Below are 18,904 nucleotides of genomic sequence, written 5' to 3'. Positions count from 1 at the left end.
TTAATTGCATCAATTTAGAAATTTAATAAACAAAACTCTAGGTTTTATATATTTATTAATTGACCTTATGTTTGCCTGCTGGGACTTTTTCTTTGTACCTCTCATCATTTTAAAATATGAAATAATTCCATATATAAATACTTAATTTCATAACTTGAGAAAAATTACAATTTTGTGAATATGACTTTGGGCATAGTTCTTTTTGAGCAGAAGAATTACATTTTATTTAGATTTTTGTTTGTAGATGGAATTATTGTTGACTGTTGATGGCTTGAAGATAAATTTGTTTTTCAGGTTCTGAACAGCTGATCTTGGAATTTATTATAGGAATTTGCTGTGCAAGAGCACTTAGATATTATAGATAATTAATGTTCATTGTAGTACTTCTGCATAGTCTGATGCCAAGCCAAAAACCCAGCTATCTCTTGTTACTTTGAATATTCCCAAGTCTTCACACATGACAACAGATCTTGTATTTCCAGTGATTTCCCTTGTTTGTTTTGTTTTAGAGATTTAAGTTTCTTATATAAAAAATGAAAAAAGAAAATAAAATCTTGTGACATCATTATAGGTACTCCAGTGAAAAGGAACACCACAAAATATAGATGCAGACATTGTGTATGATCCTGTCACCTAATTGTAGTTTTAATATGTTATTCATTTATTAGGGACAGGGACTATTAGAATTACATTACTGTTGTGTCCTGAGCCTGCAACAGTCCCGGGCAGTTGCAAGCTGCCCGGGACCAGACTGGCTGGCGCCAGCACTCGCGCGCATGTGTGAAGTGCAAAGCGCGCCAAATGTTGCCGTTTGGCCTGGGGATTGTCTTTAAGAGGACGAGAGAGGCTTGTGTGCCTTGGCTTTGTAACAGAGCTGCTAGTCATCAATAAAGAGGCTCCTGAGAACAACCAAATGACTCCTGAAGTAATTGCCTTTAGCTGAGGCCTCAACAATTACATATTATGCATTCCTTGTTTACTTTTTCAGTTTTTGCATGTGATTCTTCATACAAAGTGAAGTAGGTTGAGGATAACATTTAGTAAGGCTGAGTTGTGTTTTATATAAAGCTCAGCTGTTGCTCCTGAAGTTATATAGTTATGTAAGGAAGAAACAGACTCTAAGCAGAATCACATTTGCACATAAACAAAAATATTCATAAGTTATAAAATACATAGCAGGACATACAGTATTGTCAACATTTTGCATTTGCTACTGTTCTAAAAACTGAATTTGCCTAAATTTTTGAAGAATTCTGTTACTACTTGAAATTGGCAGGCATCTAATATTTAAAATAGCAAAATATTTTAATAGTAAATAATGTGAAATATTAAACAAATAACAAATCAGTAATCAGTATGATTTGGATAATATTGATGCTTTGTGATTTTTCAGGCTCTCCAAATCCAGCAAAGGGGATGAGGATGGGAAATATTAAACCAGACTTTCTGTGTAATGGGGAACAGAATTACTGTTCAGGATTACTTTTAGCATGGGCATTTTAGCAAACAGACATTGCAGCTGTATTTTAAAGATATCATTAGTAATGCTAACTGTAGTTCTTAACAAATAGCTGTCAATAAAAATGGAATCAGATTTGAGACATCCTCCTCAGAACCACATAAGGTTTGTTGAGTCAGTGTGTGACCCTCCTAATTATTGTTGGGATAACTCCCAAGTTCCATAATCTCTCACCATTGGCATGCTACTCAGGTCTCTTAGGATTTACAGTTTAATAATATATGCAAATCCATCATTTCATCATTCTTGACCTGAAGGGAAACTGAAATTCTATGTAGTTTATTCGTCCTTACATTAAATCATGATTTTGAAAGATGTGAGCCATGATAGAGGGGAAAAAACGTACAGCCTGTTTATTATAACTCAGTTTCGCTGCTTTTTGTATTATTTCAAATATGGTGAATTCATTGTATTCACTAACCATGTTTCTGTCATCAGCACCTTGCCTTGAGTTTTCATATTCGATCCTTCTGTTGTATGTTCCAGTCCTCTCTATTATTGATATTTTTAAAAAGCAGAACTAGAAATCGTGGATTCATCTGTTATCCATCTCAGATCTGGATAAAAGGAACAGATGGTTTATTTAAACTAGAAAGATAAGGAGGAAATTGGCAGTCATAAGAAAGTCAGGAAACATATGAGGCTTGGAAAAAAAAAACTTAGCTCATGGACATTGCAAGGGAAAAAGCCCTCATATTTAAAGACTGGAAAACTTAGCTGCAAAAGAATGTCCTGCTACAGAAATGGGGGGGGGGAGCTTTTCCTGGAAGTGTGATTGAGTTTTTTTTTCCAAAAATGTTATTGTATATCTTTTCTTTATGTTTGAAGATTGCTTCTCTTAGTAGTTTTAGCCAGTAATCCTAAAGTGAAGATTACAGGAAATCCATTGAAGTATATTCAGATATACAGATAAGGCATAGTCTAATTGTGATTGCATAGAGAAAAGATCTTCATGAGGTACATACTCTTAATGATTTAGAAAATGGAGTTTAATCAATAGGGAACAATATTTTATATATAGTAATTCATTTAAGTATGTTTTTATTTGTGCAGTGATGTGGATATTCTTCAGTTTCCCCAGTCTGGTACTGTATATCCAAATACTACAATCTTTAATACAGATTTTAAAAATAAAATTGGATGCTTCTAATAATCTATAACATTACTAATACAGATTGTTTTAGTAACATAGGTAAGGTAAAACTGTATAAAATGTTTCATAAAAACTACTATTATACAAAGCATTTTGCCTAAATTTGCTAAGTAGTTCATTCTCAAACTTTTCCAGCCTGTAAATAAAATATAACATTTCTAATTTACCTCTATAACAGGTGGGCTTTTTCATTTAAGAAGAAATCCAAAGCAATAATTGCTTGATGTAGATACTTTCAGAGCTAGTTACTTTTTTTAGCAAATGAGAATTCTAAGTTACTTCCCTGTGCAGGTGTCAAAATTAATCTATGTTTAGTTCCATGTAAATGAAAAGCTGTGTTATATGGAAAAGAAAAGAGTTGCTGATTATGGCACTATTAAAATTTTTTTAAAGGGATGCATCTGTTGATTATGGTATCATGGTACCAGTGCTCTAGTGAAGTTTAGAAGCTTATCTTACTCTTAAGTATCATAATTGAGAGACATAATTTTTAGACTTAGAGGATTACTGAATGAAATCGAAACAGTATACTATTCCCTTATAGTTAGTGATAAATTTGAAAAAAGGGAGGCATTTGTCACATTCATATATCAAGCATAAAGGTACATGATGGTAATTGGGACTGGAATTTCAATTGTTAAGCAATGTGGTAATTAGGCAAAACATCAACATTAAGAGAGGGGGAACGTGATAGCAGTGTTCCAATATTTCAGGGGTTGCCACAGAGAAGAGGGAGTCAAGCTATTCTCCAAGGCTCTTGAAGGCAGGACTAGAAGCAACGGATGGAACTAACCAAAGAGAGAAGCAACCTAGAATGAAGAGAAACTTCCTGACAGTTAGAACAATTAATCACTGGAACAAGCTGCCTCCAGAAGCGGTGAATGCTCCAACACTGGAAGTTTTTAAGAAGAGACTGGACAGCTATTTGTCCGAAATGGTATAGGGTTTCCTGCCTGAGCAGGGGGTTGGACTAGATGACTTCCAAGGTCCCTTCCAACTTATCATCATCATCATCATCATCATCATCATCATCATCATCATCATCACCACCACCACCACAAGACCACACTATTAGAGATGGTAATTCCAGTAGTTCCAATTGCAGTTGTTAGGCCAGGACAGCATTGTTATGCAAGTACCTCACACTTCTGCCCTGGAATACTTGCCTTTGTTTCAATTCCCACCTGTCCCTACCTCACTTCTGCCCTTTTGGCTGCCCTGCACCTTGCTGCCCCACATTGCTGCAAATGACCTTCATCGTCTTCCCCCCACTATTAGGCTATGATCCTGATATGGGTGAGGATGTAGCTGCTGGCTGTTCATGAGGTTTTTCAGGAGGAAAGCTGGTCCAAGAGTGAGCAAGAGGGCCTGTGGATAAGCTCTGTCGGTCCTGGGCTGGCCTCCGCGCCTCGCTGAAGCCTACAGCCCCATTTTCCAAGAGCACTTCCTCCAGTTCTGCTGTCACCCCAAACAGCACTTCCTGCACAACTCCACCTTAATCTAGGGAACTGCCATAGGCTCTCCTGCCACTGTCATTCCTGAATTGTACCCTAGCCCCTTATATCCATAAGTTATGCTTCTTTTGTATGTTTCTTTTCTCCTGGTTAGTTGCTTTTGCATATAATCCATAGATATTCATGACCCATTCATTCCTGACGCTACCTGTTCTTATTTTACCATGTATAGTTTTTTTGTAACCCAATTCCTCTGCTTTCAACTTACTTTTATATTTCTCTTAAATGACTCAATACTGTTAGGATACTAAATTTAGTAACTGTAACAGTAAAGTGTACAATGGGCTAGAATATAGAATTGTATTTGATTGATTGGAGAATGCTGGCTCCTGTCTGGGGCAATCTATGCTATGATTGGTTGCTGTGGGTGTAAAGGGTGAATTTCCCTTCCCCCCCGCCTTTTTTTCTTCTGTGTGCTCTGTATACTGTCTGGAGAGTTATTTCATGATGTTCCTGTATTCCTGACTACTTGTCTGCTGTGGAATATAAATGTTAAATATATTTATTTATAGAAAGCTATAAGTTTGTGTCAGTGTCCCTGACTTCATTTGGACATTTGTTGAGCGGTTCCCTGACAAATGCTCATTTACAGCTAACAACAATTATTTATATATAACATGTTGGGCAGAGAAACACTCTTGAACATAGCCATTTCTACTTGTTTTAACAAACATTTTTTCTTCATAATAGACTAAATGCTCCCTACTTTCCTACCAATATTTAACATTTTAAAATTTCCCCCTATTTTCTAAACAAATGTACCATTAAAGTTCATAAATTCATCTACTTGCTCAGCTTTTTGCTATTTGTGTATGACTTGTAATTGTTTAGTGCATTTTCCTGTCAAGGAAAACTATCTTGATCTTGGATACATTAATTTTCAGATTCAGCTCCTTATTGCATGTTATAGTTAATCTAGCATTACTGGAAATCATTCAGGTATTCAGATAACAATGCACTATTACTTAAATAAAAAATACATGTATATTTCTATCCTCAACCAACAAACCTGTATCATCAGTATCATTCCTTACTAATGTGTCCATAAATATATTAAACAACCAAAGGAATGTGAAATGCCTATGTCTTATTCGTTAAGGTGACCAACCGTCCTCCTTTTGTAAGGTTTGTCCTCCCTCGAAAAGTGTCCTCCTGCATGTCCTCCTTTTTGATATTTGAAAACTAATCTGCAGGGCTTTTTTTTCTCATAGAACACTCAGAATGGCGTTGCGGCATCTTTTTTTTGCACATGCAAGTTGTCTGCAGCGAAGGCGAATTGGCAGGAACTTTGCAGCCCTCCCTGCTACCCAACTATACCATCTCCTAGTTCAGTGATGGCAAATGTTTTAGAGACTGAGTGGCCAAAAAGAGCCGAGGTGGCGCAGCACTTAGAGTGCAGTACTGCAGGCCACTTTAGCTGACTGTGTTCAGCAGGTCAGCAGTTCAAATCTCACCGGCTCAAGGTTGACTCAGCCTTCCATCCTTCCGAGGTAGGTAAAATGAGGACCCAGATTGTTGGGGGCAATGTAAATATATATATATATACATTGCTTACTGGTGTACACCGCTTAGAGAGTGCTTGCACTTAAAGCGGTATATAAGCCTCATAAATAAATAAATAAATAAATAAATAAATAAATAAATAAATAAACTGCAACCCAAAACCCACTTATGCATCGTTGAGTGCCGGGTGGGTGTGTCACATTGGCTGGGTATGGGCCAATTGGGTGGGCGTGGCCAATTTGGTGGGTGTGGCTGCGGTGATAATGGCAGACTGGGTGAGACTAAAAAGTTCAATCAATCAATTTCAACTTTGCAAGATCTTTTTTTCCCGCGAGAAGTTGAAATTGACTGATTGAACCTTTTTTTTTTTTGCACACGGCGGCGGAGGCCTAAAGCGAAAAGGTTTTATAAAACCCAGCTGAAGGCCTAGGACTGGGGCGATGGCGCGCGTGCCCACAGAGAGGGCTCTGAGTGCCACCTCTGGCACCCATGCCATAGGTTCACCACCACTGTCCTAGTTAGTTCCAAAGATACCTGGAGGAGATTGGAGCGGTAAGTTTCTCTTGATCTTCGGCTCTGCTAGGGCAATAATGGGTGTGGGTGCAAGAGATGGCCTGCAGGGGTGCTGCAGTCGGGGGTGTGAGGGGTGACAGTGGCTGGCTGGCCCCCCGTGTTATGGGAGCCACAGGGCTCTTTCTACATGGGGCTGTGCCGGGTGAGCAGTGGTGCTGGTGGGGCAGCTGCAGGCAGGGTGTGTTGACAATGGGCTGCCCCCCGGGGCTGGAGCCGGCATGGCTGGTACTTTGGGAGCCCAGGGCCTGCTCTACACGGCGAAGCAGCAGTGCTGGTAGGGCGGCTGCGGGCGGGGGCATAGCAGGTGGTTGACCTTCTATGGGCCGGGCCAGCTTTTACGATATTTTTTTCTGCAATTTATTTGTGTCCTCCTTTTCATTGTAAAAAAGTTGGTCACCTTATTATTCGTTGCTCAAAGCTGAATTATTTGTTAAGCTTTCAGTGTACTGAATCCATGCTTTATTTCTACAGTACACTGCTTTTGCTACATACAGCTACTTTTTGCTATTTGTGCAAAAATCTCACATTTCAAGTTTATTCATTTTATAATATGCCTCTTTAAATCAATAAATGTGCAATTAATTTTCTGCGATATGTGTCTCTAATTAATGTTGTGAATTTCCACAACAGAAGAAATAACTGAAGGTTAAACATTTAAGCTGTTTAAGCTGAACTTTTTCTGTCCGGTAGAAAGCTGTACCACATCTCCAAAATTTTGCTGATTGGTCAATTTGAATCAGAATATTATCCACCATCCTATCCCAGTAAACAACTAATATCCCCAGTTTTTATTCATTCTTGCAAAACAATCATCAGGTACATCTACACTCTTTATAAATAGGTTGCATAGCCATTCTATAAGAAACCATATCCATATCATAATTTGTTATTAACTTTTATAGTCCTCACTTCAATTCTCCTCTTCAATACATCACTATGATTTCCAAACATAAATTAGTGTTTCCAAAATTCCCTCACCTCAATATTATCCCCAAATTTATTTGATTATGGTTATTACAATTTGGGAGTGAGTTTTTATGTTGTGGATTTTTAATGTTGCAAGACTCCTGAAATCACCTGAGGGTGAATTGGGTGATCATATAAATTTGTGTAATAAATAAATACATTTACATCACTTTTGTTTTTATTTCTTGTTTGGTTCTCTTTAGTGCTGTTTTTATTTTCCCTGCTCTTAATTATTTCTGGTGATACAACTGTGTTAGAATTACACATAGTGCTGGACGTGATATTCTTGCTTTATTTTTTTCTTTTTGTTTTGTATTTTACTTTTTATGAAAAAACAAAATAAATATACTTAAAGGAGAATTATACATAACCTTTTCTCATTGTTAGATTTTTCAGAACTCTTTTACATAAATGGTTTTCTTATCCACAGCCTGTTTCACATCATCATTCCACAAAATAACCTTCATAAAAGGTGTGTTTATTGTAACTCTTCACACTTTTATGGCCCTCAGTGTTAAGATTCCTTTTAACTTTGTAAACAATTTCCACATCCTCTTTTTCCATGTCTTATTTTTTTTTATTCAGTCTTTTGGGACTAATCTATCATTTGATTTATATATTTTTAAATTCAGAATTCCCATTTTTTTTTCTTTCTGCATTTGTTCTACTTATATTCTTATCTCATTCATGTCCAAAAGTCAGTCATAAGCGGTCTGTCTTTCATTCTTCACTCTGTGAAGTGTTTTTCTTCACTCTGTGTCATTCGTTCTAAATTTATATTTATTCCTTTGGCATGGGAATGTTTGAGCAGAATGATATTTAAATTTTATATTTGAAGCAAAAACATTTTTTTTAAGCAGTCATCTGAATTTCCAGATGATTCAATTACCTTTTCTGTACTTTACATTATCATTACTATTATGTAATATAAAAGAATATTTTTTTTTGAGTCACATTAATTCAGAATGTCGTACAATTTTCTCCCAAATTCATCTATGGTTTTTCCATTATCAGTGCTCACTGAAGCATGAACTGTTACTAGACTAAGGATAGATGACATTAATTCATTCAAAAATACATTTTAGTTCTTTCATTCATAATTAAACCTACATATTCCATAAAACTTTCTTGGCTAATTCTGTACTTGGCTAATTAAATATTCGTTAGATCTACTGTAAGTATTAAAAAGACTTTTAGAAACCCTTTTACTTTCCTTTTTTTTTTTTGGTTTCTTTGAAACTTTTGTGGATCCCTGCCAATTCTGAAAGTGATGAACTGGTACATCTCAGGTCCTGCTGCACTTTTAATTCCCAATATTTCTTCATTGAAATTGGAGCTTCTGGGAATGTTCTTTGAGTAACATCATAAGAGGTCCTATACTTATTCTTAGTAGCTTCATGACATTATTTTTGCTGGTCATATAGATGTAGGAAGAAAACCGAGATAAAAAAAAGAAAGCTCATAATGTAAAATTAAATCTAATAATTAAAATTCATTGCTCATTTATTGAAGAGTGAACTTTATGAAACACACAACTTAACTTCATACGCTTATTGAACATGCTTCAGATGTAACTGATTAAATATATTTGTAGTTCAAGACTTCTTTTGCATTCCCAGGAGAACTTCACAGAATTTCTACATTCCCATAGTCTTACTTTATTATGATGACTCAAAGTCTTTGCTTTTTCTGAGACTGTCTTTATATTTCTATATAGTTCTAGGTAGGGGCAAGATACTGATTAATCATTCATATATGATTATTCATATACGTGTATATGTGTTTATGTGTGGTATCTTTTTAAAAACATGGCAGATGAGTAATTTATGGCTCAGCATCTCAAAACAACTTTTCCAATTTTGTTTCATACAGGGATCTGCTATTTAGCAGTTTGATCTACAGTAAGAACTCGTAACATTCAGCTTCTAATTTTTGCAAGTCCTTAGAGGAAATAACCACTTGGACATACTAAGTTCCTCAGCTTTGTTAATACCTCATTAATAATTCATATTATTGATTCTCTTTTGGCTGAATTCATAACCCATCATCCAATACTTATCATTTTGCTGATTGATGCTTCAGCAAATCTGAGTTTAAAACTGCTGATTGTAGGACAGTAGATAAAGTATTCATACAAATGAGCATTTAAAGACATCCACTTTTTCTGAAATTGTGCAGTTGGTTCCTCCTTTCTCACCTGAGGATTGGAAATTAGGCAAATCACTATTGGTTAATATTGGATATAAGCCTATCAGGAATCCCAGAATGTAGATTAGATCAAAAAGTTGACAAAAATCTGAGTTTACCTACTAAAACTAGCCCCTCACAGTTGCTACATATAAGTTGGTAAAGATATTAATAATTTTTGATAACTGTTGTGCAAGTGGCTTTACTTTTTTTAAAAAGATGGTTATGTGCATTAGAATAAGTGAAGTTGTAAAGAGAGCAATTGTAATTGAATTGTGCAGTTCTAATTCTGTCTCTTTTGTGACACTATGCTTCTTTTTATTTATCTATTAGAGTTCTTTTCTTGCATAAAAACTTGGGCTGTGGTCAAGCATCTTTCTCTGATAGTCATTAGCCCTGTACTTATGGTTACTGGAAGAGGAAATATCAACCCCATTCAGGAATTGAAATATGTAGAAGAAGGCTTGTTGATGTTCATCAAATCAGATGCTTACTATCCAATTGCACCTGCTCTTATAAATGTCAGATATGGCACTTAACGTTATTTGCATTCTGTTTGAATGTTGTCTCTTTAAGGCAGCCTTTGAGATATTCAGCTTGCCAATATTCTTCAGGATGGGTAGATGTTGAGAGTATGATGTTGTGCAAACAAACAAACAAACAAACAAATAAAGTGATATATGTAGCCCAGCACTGAGAAAGCCCTATTTCTATGGCCCCTCAACTTTAAAAAAAACAAACATTTGAAATAACTCTATTTGAAACTGTTTCTAAGACTTACTGCCTTCTTGATAGGTGCTCCCGGAATCTGGAATTCCCTGTATAGAGAACGCAGGCTAATTATGTCTTGTTCATCTTTCTATGGCAGGGAAAGATTTAATTTCATAATATTTATTCAGTATAATTTATGCAAGCAGGATTTTTTTCTCCTTCAATTGATTCAGTTGCTAAGAGTATTTCTATTTGTATATGCAAGGTTTTTCTCCAGCATGTAAGGAATGTAGAATCCATGAATGAGTTTTAGAAGTCCTCTAGCCCAATTAGACCAATCAATCAAAGTTGCCACGTCTATGCTGGGCCTGACCGTGCCCCAGTTTCTTTTTGGTCTCAGCCCAGAAGAGACGTGGTACTTTGGCTCCTGAATATAGCTTAGGAAGACAGGTAGGATTTGCCTTTTTTCCCATTTCGTGGATTCTTTGTTCCTTTTATGAGCTAGTTCAGCGCTGGGCTCAGCGCTGCCCTATTTTACAAATTAGCCTTGTTTCTTTGCCCTCAGCTAACTTTCTACTGCTGATCAGCTGATCGTCACGATCGCTGTTTTTTGCGCAGCGCAACGATCGGATCTCCTTGATTATAACTTTCCCAGGTTTTTCTGTTGCATTCTGACCAACCTTTTATCCTGCTGCTTTCTCCAAAACTTCGCCTTAGTACTTGCCTGTTTTACTTTTCTCTCACGGACAGTCGCGGGTGCCATCTTGTGGCTCGCCATGCGATCGTTCCCTTTTCCCTGATATTTTCGTTGCTCCTTGCCTGTTATTTCCTCTGGCAGCGTGGGCCATCGGGGCAGTTGGGAACCCTTTTTATAAAAAATTTTTCTTGACCGGCGAGGGACAGGGTTTTTTTTTCTAATTCTCGCTGGGGATATAGGGCTCCTATATCCCTCATTGTGTTCCAGGTCCTTCTCCAGTCTTATGGACACCATTTTAGGCCACCACATGGCTGGCGAGGAGAATTTTCAGAATCAATTTCTCTTTTGTTTTCAATCTTCCCTCTGCATTGTGCAGGTTCATTTGTCATTTCTCAGTTGTATCTGTATTTTTACCTTGAGTATACAGTGTTAAGCATCTTCACATTGCTGTCTGCTAGCTTGCTCTAACTCAGTGGTTCTCAACCTGTGGGTCGGGACCCCATTTGGGGTCAAACGACCATTTCACAGGGGTCACCAAACAACGTAGTCCACCATTTTTTCCCCTTTTCCTTAGCTGTGCTACTCCCTTTTATTCTATTGGCTTTTGAAAGCCAATAGAATAGACTCTCTTGAATAGAGTCTAATTCTATTGGCTTTCAAAAGCCAAGAGGAATTGCCCAGGCTGTCTCGGCCCTGTTGAGCCCGCCAAAAGTCCCATTCTACAAACGGTGCTGCACCAGTTGAGTAATCCTTGACTTACGACCGGTTGAGTAGTCCTCAACTTACGACCGGTTGGGGGTCGTGGCATTAAAAAAGTTGAGAACCACTGCTCTAACTATTCACATAAAATTAATTGGGTTGTATCTTGCCTTGCCTGTTCTGCTGTCTATATCTAGTGGAATGGCAATTGCTGTCCTAGCCGGCACTAAATGAGACACGAGGGTCCCCCAGAAAATAATAATAATAATAATAATATAAAATAAAAATAAATAATAATAAATCAATTGTTTACAGTACTAAGAACCAAGGACACTAATCAATTGAAAGGGGAAAGGACAGCTCCCTGGGTGATATGCGGCTTACATTGCACAGTGTGACTCTGCGCTTAACGGTGGGCCGGACTTCACAGACCCTCGTGTAGGCCTGTACCATCTAGATGGGCCATAGCCTTAATTCCTGCAGACCAGGACAGCTTCGGCGATCTGCTGGAAAACTCCTGTTTTATTCAGCAGGATGGATAACACGTTCAACAGGCTTCCACTTCCAGTGGAAATAAGAAATACAAGTCACCCAACCAAGAAGCGGCCGCAAAGGTCAAAACCAAGACTAAACGGGCCTCTAAAGCGGCTGTAAAGCAGGCAGGTAGCAGGCATAGGGCGTTGGAAAGACAATTTTCCAAGGCCCAACAATGTGCAGCGGAGTCCAACCTGCCTCCACTTCCCCCCCTTACATCTACAGCAGAGGGCCCACGCCCCTCATCCTTTGCACAGACTTGGTCCCCTGAACAGGGTCTCGAACAGGGTCCCTTACTTGGATTCAGCTGGGATCACCTTTCTCTTTTTGAACAGGATCTGAGGATGCAGATTCAAGATCCCGTACCATCTGCCGAACTCATCTCTCCTTCAGTGGCTTGTGGAACCCCAGGGAGTTTCTCCCTTATGGGTCCACCTCAGATTCCATCGGTATCTTTCACTCCTACAGTGGCGGGCCTCCGGTCCCCGGAACAACCTTCAACCTCCAGCTCCAGACCATGATTTCGCAAGCGGTGGCTCAAGCCATGGCCTCTTCTGCGAGGGCCCTATCTGTCCCAGGGCCGTCAAATCCCCCTCCATCTGCGTGGACTGCACAGCCCAGGGATTATAAGTTCCCAGATCCGGCCTCACTGCATTCTGGTGGGCAGTGAGGAATCCGAATATTCTGAGCAGGCCCTCAAAGAGGGTCTGTAGTCAGATGATAAGGACATTCACACAGAAGCCATTCCCCTGGTCGGCATGTTTAATTCTACTTCTTTTCCTTTGCTCTTATGCAAGGCCTGTGCCACCGGAAAGATTGAACCAGGGAAACCCCAAGCGTCTGATCAGGATTTTGGCCAGAGTTCTGATCCGCTGTTTTCGGAACCAGTTAAAAAGAACCAACAGATCCCTTGCCCTTCCATGTTTTTGAAATCCGTTCAGGATCAATGGGAATCCCCTGGCACCTTCTCGGCCCTTGGGGGAATAGACCGCAAACTTTTAGATACGATCTCTACCCTCAATGACGTGCTGGAGTTTCCGGGAGTAGATGAGTCTCTTTCTCCCATCTTGTCAGACTCAGGGGGATATGTCTGAGGCCCTGAAGGCCAAGGACAAAAAATCTGAGGTTTCCTTCCATAGAACACACCAGGCCTTGGCTTGGGCGATAAGAGCTTCCACATCGAACTCCTTCGCCACGATTTCACTGATGTGGCTTTGCGAGCTTCAGTCCAGAATCTCCCCAGACAGGGTAAGGGTACACCAGGACGTCACAAAGTTATGGGCAGCACTAGAATACATGGCGGATGTGTCTCTGCAATTGGCCAGGTTTTCGACCTGGGCCATAGCCTCTAATGTCGCTGCATGTAGATTGTTCTGGCTTAAGAATTGGCGTGCCAACACCAGGCACAAATGGAGGGTGGCTGCTGCCCCATATCAGAGCAGTCGCCTTTTTGGGGAGGGCCTCATTCCTTACCTGGTGGAAAACAGAGAAAAGAAGAGAGTAATCTCTCACCTTTCCAAAAGAACAGGCAAACGCTTCAATCCATACAACCGCCATCCTTCCTTTCGGGCAGGCTCAGACCAGGCTTCGGGGAGCGCATCTCGGTCCTTTTCAGCAGGGCCGGACCATTCCTTGGACCGGTCCGGCTACAGAGACAGGCCAAAACCACAATTTCAGAACAAGTGGCCCTTTCGTGGTAGGGGAGGTCATCCCTTCCATAGGTCATAATGACTTAGAACGGACTCCTCCCATAGGCAGCAGACTGGCTTATTATTTCCACAGATGGGAAGACACCACCATGGACACTTGGGTTCTCAACACAATCAGGGACGGTCTATCCCTGGAGTTCTTAACATACACACCCTCGGTGGTTTATCGCCTTCCTTCTGTCACGAAATCCTGTAAAGCAGGGTCCCATTCAACATCTACTAAACATAGAGGCCATAGAGCAGGTACCTTCGGATCAATTGGGACAGGGTTTCTACTCCATCCTCTTCATGGTTCCGAAAGCCTCGGGTGGATGGAGGGCAATACTCGATCTCAAGGTTCTAAATTCGTACCTAGTATATCACAAGTTCAAGATGCAGACTCTTCACTCCATCTTGGCCAGCATTCATCAGGGGGATTTCCTGACATCAATAGATCTTACAGAAGCATACCTTCATATTCCCATACATCCGGGGCACAGACGGTTGCTCAGATTCAGGTATTCCAACCATCATTACCAATACAAGGCTTTGCCATTTGGCCTATCATTGGACCCCAGGGTGTTCACCAAAGTCCTGGCGGTTCTTGCCGCTCAGCTCAGATTGGTGCCAGTCCGCATTCAGTGTTACTTGGACGACATTCTAATCCAATCATCCTCAGCACTGAACGCTCGGTCGGACATGGCACTAACAATCAAGACACTTCAGGATCATGTTTTTTTGCTAAACTTCCAAAAGAGCCACTTGACTCCAGTCAACCGGCTGTTACACTTGAGCGCAATAATAGATACCAACCTATGCCAGGTTTTCTTATCTCAGGAACGTCAGGTCAGCATTCGCACACTGATCCTCAAGGTGCGCAGGGAAAAATGGGTGACCCTACTCATGCTCTGACAGCTGTTGGGAAAACTGATTTCCTGCATTGCCCTAGTGCCCTGGGCCAGACTCCATATGAGACAGATCCAGTGGTTTTTGCTTCCCTACCAGAGGTGGGGCATAGCTTCCTTTCCCCAGAGGGTACGGGTCCCAGCACAGAAACTCACATCCCTTCTCTGATGGCTATCCCTGGCTTTGTCTAAGGGATCTCTCTTCAGAGAACTGGTTTGAGTAACTTTGACCATGGACGCAAGCCTATTTGGATGGGGTGCATACCTCCAACTTCAGTTCACCCAGGGCCGGTGGTCCCAACGGGACCTCAAGCAGAACATCAACTGGCTAGAGCTCAGAGCTATACATCTGGCACTTCATCACTTCTGCAAGACGATTGCGGGTTGCCACATGTTGGTCCTGATGGACAACATGGCAAAGGCCCATGTAAAGAGACAGGGCAGAACTCGATCTCAGGCCCTGATGTCCGAGGCCCAGCTACTGAGATCATGGGCGGAGAGGAATCTTCTGTCCCTGAAGGTGGAGCACATCTCGGGAGTGGAGAACAGATAGGCAGATTATCTGAGTCACTCTACGGTAGATTATTCAGAGTGGTATTTGCACCCCGCCTCTTCCGGAGATCACGCATCAGTTCGGTTTGCCCAAGATTGACCTATTCGCTTCCCTAGCTAACGCCCAACTTCCCCGGTTTCTCTCTCGGTTCCCCTCTCAGGGATCGGAGGGAGCAGATGCCCTCTGCAGTCCTTGGCCGGAGGGTCCACTATATGCCTTCCCACCTTTCCCTCTGATTCTGGCTGTCATCAGAAAACTGTTGCAGGAACAAGCGGAGCTGATATTTGTGGCCCCACACTGGCCGAGGCGACCACGGTACCGCGACGTAGCTCCTACGTGGAGAATTCCTCCAGAGTAGATAATTTTAACGTAAGGGGTCATACAACACCCAGACCCGCAGTGGCTCCAATTAGCCGTCTGGCATCTGAACGCCAGTTCCTGACACAAGGATCTTACTCCCCCAGAGTGATATCAGGCTTCAAGGCGACCGGCGACAAATCGGATTTATGGTGCCACTTGGAGAAACTTCTGTAACTGGTGTGACAACAATAGTTTGTCCATCTCTTCTCTCACTATCCCGAGAATTCTCGAGTATCTCATGGAGGGAGTGGATATGGGTCTAGCACCCAGCACTATCCGTAGGCAAGTGGCAGCACTCTCCACGGTGTTCACCTGTGCCAATTCCGTGCCATTGTCTCATCATCCGAGGGTTCAATCTTTTATCAAGGGAGTTACAAACCGCAGACCTCCTGTAGTCCATCCTTATCTCACTTGGGAGTTACCCCGAGTTCTACAGGCTCTTACAGGATCCCCCTTTGAACCCATCAGATCTTGCAGTCTTTGTCTCTTGTCTCATAAGGTGGCCTTCTTGGTTGCAATCACATTGGCAAGGGGCATTTCGGAACTGGCAGCTCTTTCTATTAGAGAGGACCTGTGTACCTTCCACTATGACAGGGTGGTACTGGGATTGGACCCCTTGTTTGTATCCAAGGTAAACACATTGTTTCACCAGGCACAGGAGATCGTGTTGCTGGACTTTTGTCCCAATCCCTCACATGTCCTGGAACGGCAATGGCACTCCCTGGATGCACACAAGGTGCTGCGCTGTTACCTTAAGAGGACTGCTTCCTTTCATAAATCTGAGGCACTTTTTGTCTCCTTCCGTACGGGTTCGAAAGGGCAGAAGGTTTCTTCTTCTACTATTGCCTGGTGGATTAAGGCCTGCATTGCCAAATCTTACCAGGTCAGCTCCTTGCCAGTTCCAGGCCGTCTAACGACACATTCCATGCACATTGCTTCCGCATCAGCTGTGTGGCAAACTCAAACTTCCATAGTTGACATCTGTAGGGCGGCGATGTGGTCATCTCCTTCCCCCTTCATCCGTCATTACATGCTTGAAAAATTTGCTTCTGCAGAGGCCTCCTTCGGCTGCTGGGTCTTACAACAGGTGGTCCAATTCAGCAACGACACTTGACTGGCCTGCGTCCCACCCATGGGGTCAAATGGGTTTTGGTATGTCCCATTCATGGATTCTACATTCCTTACATGCTGGAGAAGGGGCGTTGTCTTACCTGAATGCCTTTTCTCAGCATGAGGAATGTAGAATCCACCCCCTCCCCTTTCACTTCAGCAATCAGGTCAGTGTCAGCAGTCCGGGAACTAACACATCACACAATCATTGGCTTCGCCCTCTTCGAAACTGGGGCATGGTCAGGCCCAGCAGGGGCGTGGCAACTTTGATTGATTGGTCTAATTGATTCTACATTCCTTATGCTGAGAAAAGGCGTTCAGGTAAGACAACACACCTTTTCAATCAATGTGATGTAACTAAAAATTAATGGCATGTTTAATGTCATACCCTGTCACCAAATTCTATATTCTGTCACTGCTTAAATTTTTCTTAAATTTGATTTTGGATTTTACTGATTAGATAGATTTGTTGTTATAGAAATGGCTAGTTTATACCATTATGTAAAAGCAAAAAAGTTGAGGTTAACTCCTTATTCTACTGCACCAAAAGGTATTAGAAGTCAATGCCTTTTTTTCTTTTTTCCTTTTTCTCTACACTTTCCTCTTCCCTTTCCCCTACCCTTTTCCTATTATTTGTTTTCATATTTTTGTATTTTATATTGTAAACTAATTTAAAAAATCCTTAAATTTTTAAAATATATATTATGTGGTTTCATTGTGTTTTTCTCTTACTTCAGTCCATGTATTTTATTATAATTGTGTGCAAAGCATTTTCAAATTCAAAGTTGTTGAACTTGAAATGCTCTATTTTGATTTTACAGCAATTGTTCTGAACAGTCAAGGCTTGGAAGATTAATTACAAGACCCTTAATTAGGACTGAAATTGATAGCCAATGAAGAATATGCTTAAACTGATGCAATGAATTTATAAAGCACAGTATTTTGTTCTAAATGGAATTTCTGGATTATCTTCTAGGGCAATCTCACATAATGTTAGGTGTAATTCATGAATATCACCTGTAATTCTTGTTCTTACTATTTTGCTACTTCAATTTTGGTTTTGCAGTTTGGATTATATGTTTTAATTCTGCTATTTCTAGTGTAACACTAAATTAATTAATCTTGTTTTCCTAGTATAAATTATGGCATTGAATAATGGGAAAGGTGATATTAAAAATATTCATAAATTTATTTTTATAGGTGAAGCTATCCACTCAAGCACCATATTGATGAACAAGTGGTCCTCAGATTATAACCCCTTATTAGCTGATCATTAAAAGTTATGAAGGACACTTGCAACTGATTTTCAAAGTTGTGGCTATCACAGCAGTCTCCTGATTGTGATTTAGGCACTTGCAATTACAACCACTGCAGCTGACATGTGATCACCATTTGCAACCTTCCCTGCCAGTCTCCCACAAAGTCAGTAGAGAAGCCAGCAGGAGGTTCCAAGTCAGTCCCATATCTGTTTCTTTATCTCTCATCTGTGCACTTGCCTGCCTATGGCATCTGCCCACCCACCCATAACTCTTACCCACGAGGCTCACCCACTGGCCTGCTTGCCTGGGATTCCTGCTTTCCCTTATCATGGTCATGTGAGATCCTTGGTTAACAACTTGCACAGTCCTGGTGTTATAATAGCAAGAATGACTGTTGGGATTATTGTCGCTAAACCATGTGATTATGTGATGTTGTGTTATACAAGTGCATTTTTAAAATTTTTATCCTGCCTGTTTGTTTCATGTTCAGCTTAAGATGGCAAACCTTACCAATTTTATTTCCTCTTGCTATTGTCCCACAATAATAAATCCGTAGGTGAGTTGGGGTTAGCTGAGAGAAGTGACTGGCCCAAGATAATCTAGCCAGTTTTCATGCCTAAAGTGGGACTAAAACTTACCACTTCCTGGTTTCTAGCCAATGCCTTAGCCATTCCATGCTGTATAACCCAAAGACTATCTGTATGCCATATAAGATGCAAAATATTTTAATAATTAAGTGTATCAAAATTGTGTGAGTATTCTTACACATCACTTGTGCTTAAATTTGGTTATCTCTTTTGCTATTACTAGGATGATGATGGGACAGAAGAAGAAGAGAGCAGAGTAGAACCAGTGGGTCATGCAGATGCAGGTTTGGATAACATCACCTATTCGTTAGAGTAAGTTTATGGCTTTTTAAAACTATTTAATATTTAAAATATTAAGAGTTAAATTCAGAAAAAGTCTTGATAGT

The 18,904-nt window shown here is 40.5% G+C and overlaps 1 protein-coding gene across 7 annotated transcripts in view; it reads left to right on the top strand.

Moving 5' to 3' along the window:
• The window catches only part of LOC120310748 (partitioning defective 3 homolog), a 449,365-nt gene that overhangs the window by 101,373 nt on the left and 329,088 nt on the right, over positions 1-18,904 (top strand). For 6 of the 7 annotated variants that reach the window (XR_005557452.1, XR_005557451.1, XM_039349526.1 and 3 more), the window contains one exon: positions 18,742-18,830. The exons of the other annotated variant lie outside the window; for it this stretch is intronic. Coding sequence is in view for 4 of the 6 variants with exons in the window: in XM_039349526.1 (XP_039205460.1) it covers positions 18,742-18,830 (89 nt within the window). In the remaining 2 variants the exon portion in view is untranslated. The remainder of the gene's footprint in view (positions 1-18,741; positions 18,831-18,904) is intronic. 7 annotated transcript variants of the gene reach the window in all.

This window comes from Crotalus tigris, unplaced genomic scaffold (assembly GCF_016545835.1).
Source record: "Crotalus tigris isolate CLP2741 ecotype Arizona unplaced genomic scaffold, ASM1654583v1 scf7180000018287.699579, whole genome shotgun sequence".
Classification (NCBI taxonomy): domain Eukaryota; kingdom Metazoa; phylum Chordata; class Lepidosauria; order Squamata; family Viperidae; genus Crotalus; species Crotalus tigris.
Note: the sequence above shows the minus strand (reverse complement) of the source record. Positions and strands in the feature narration are given on the sequence as shown.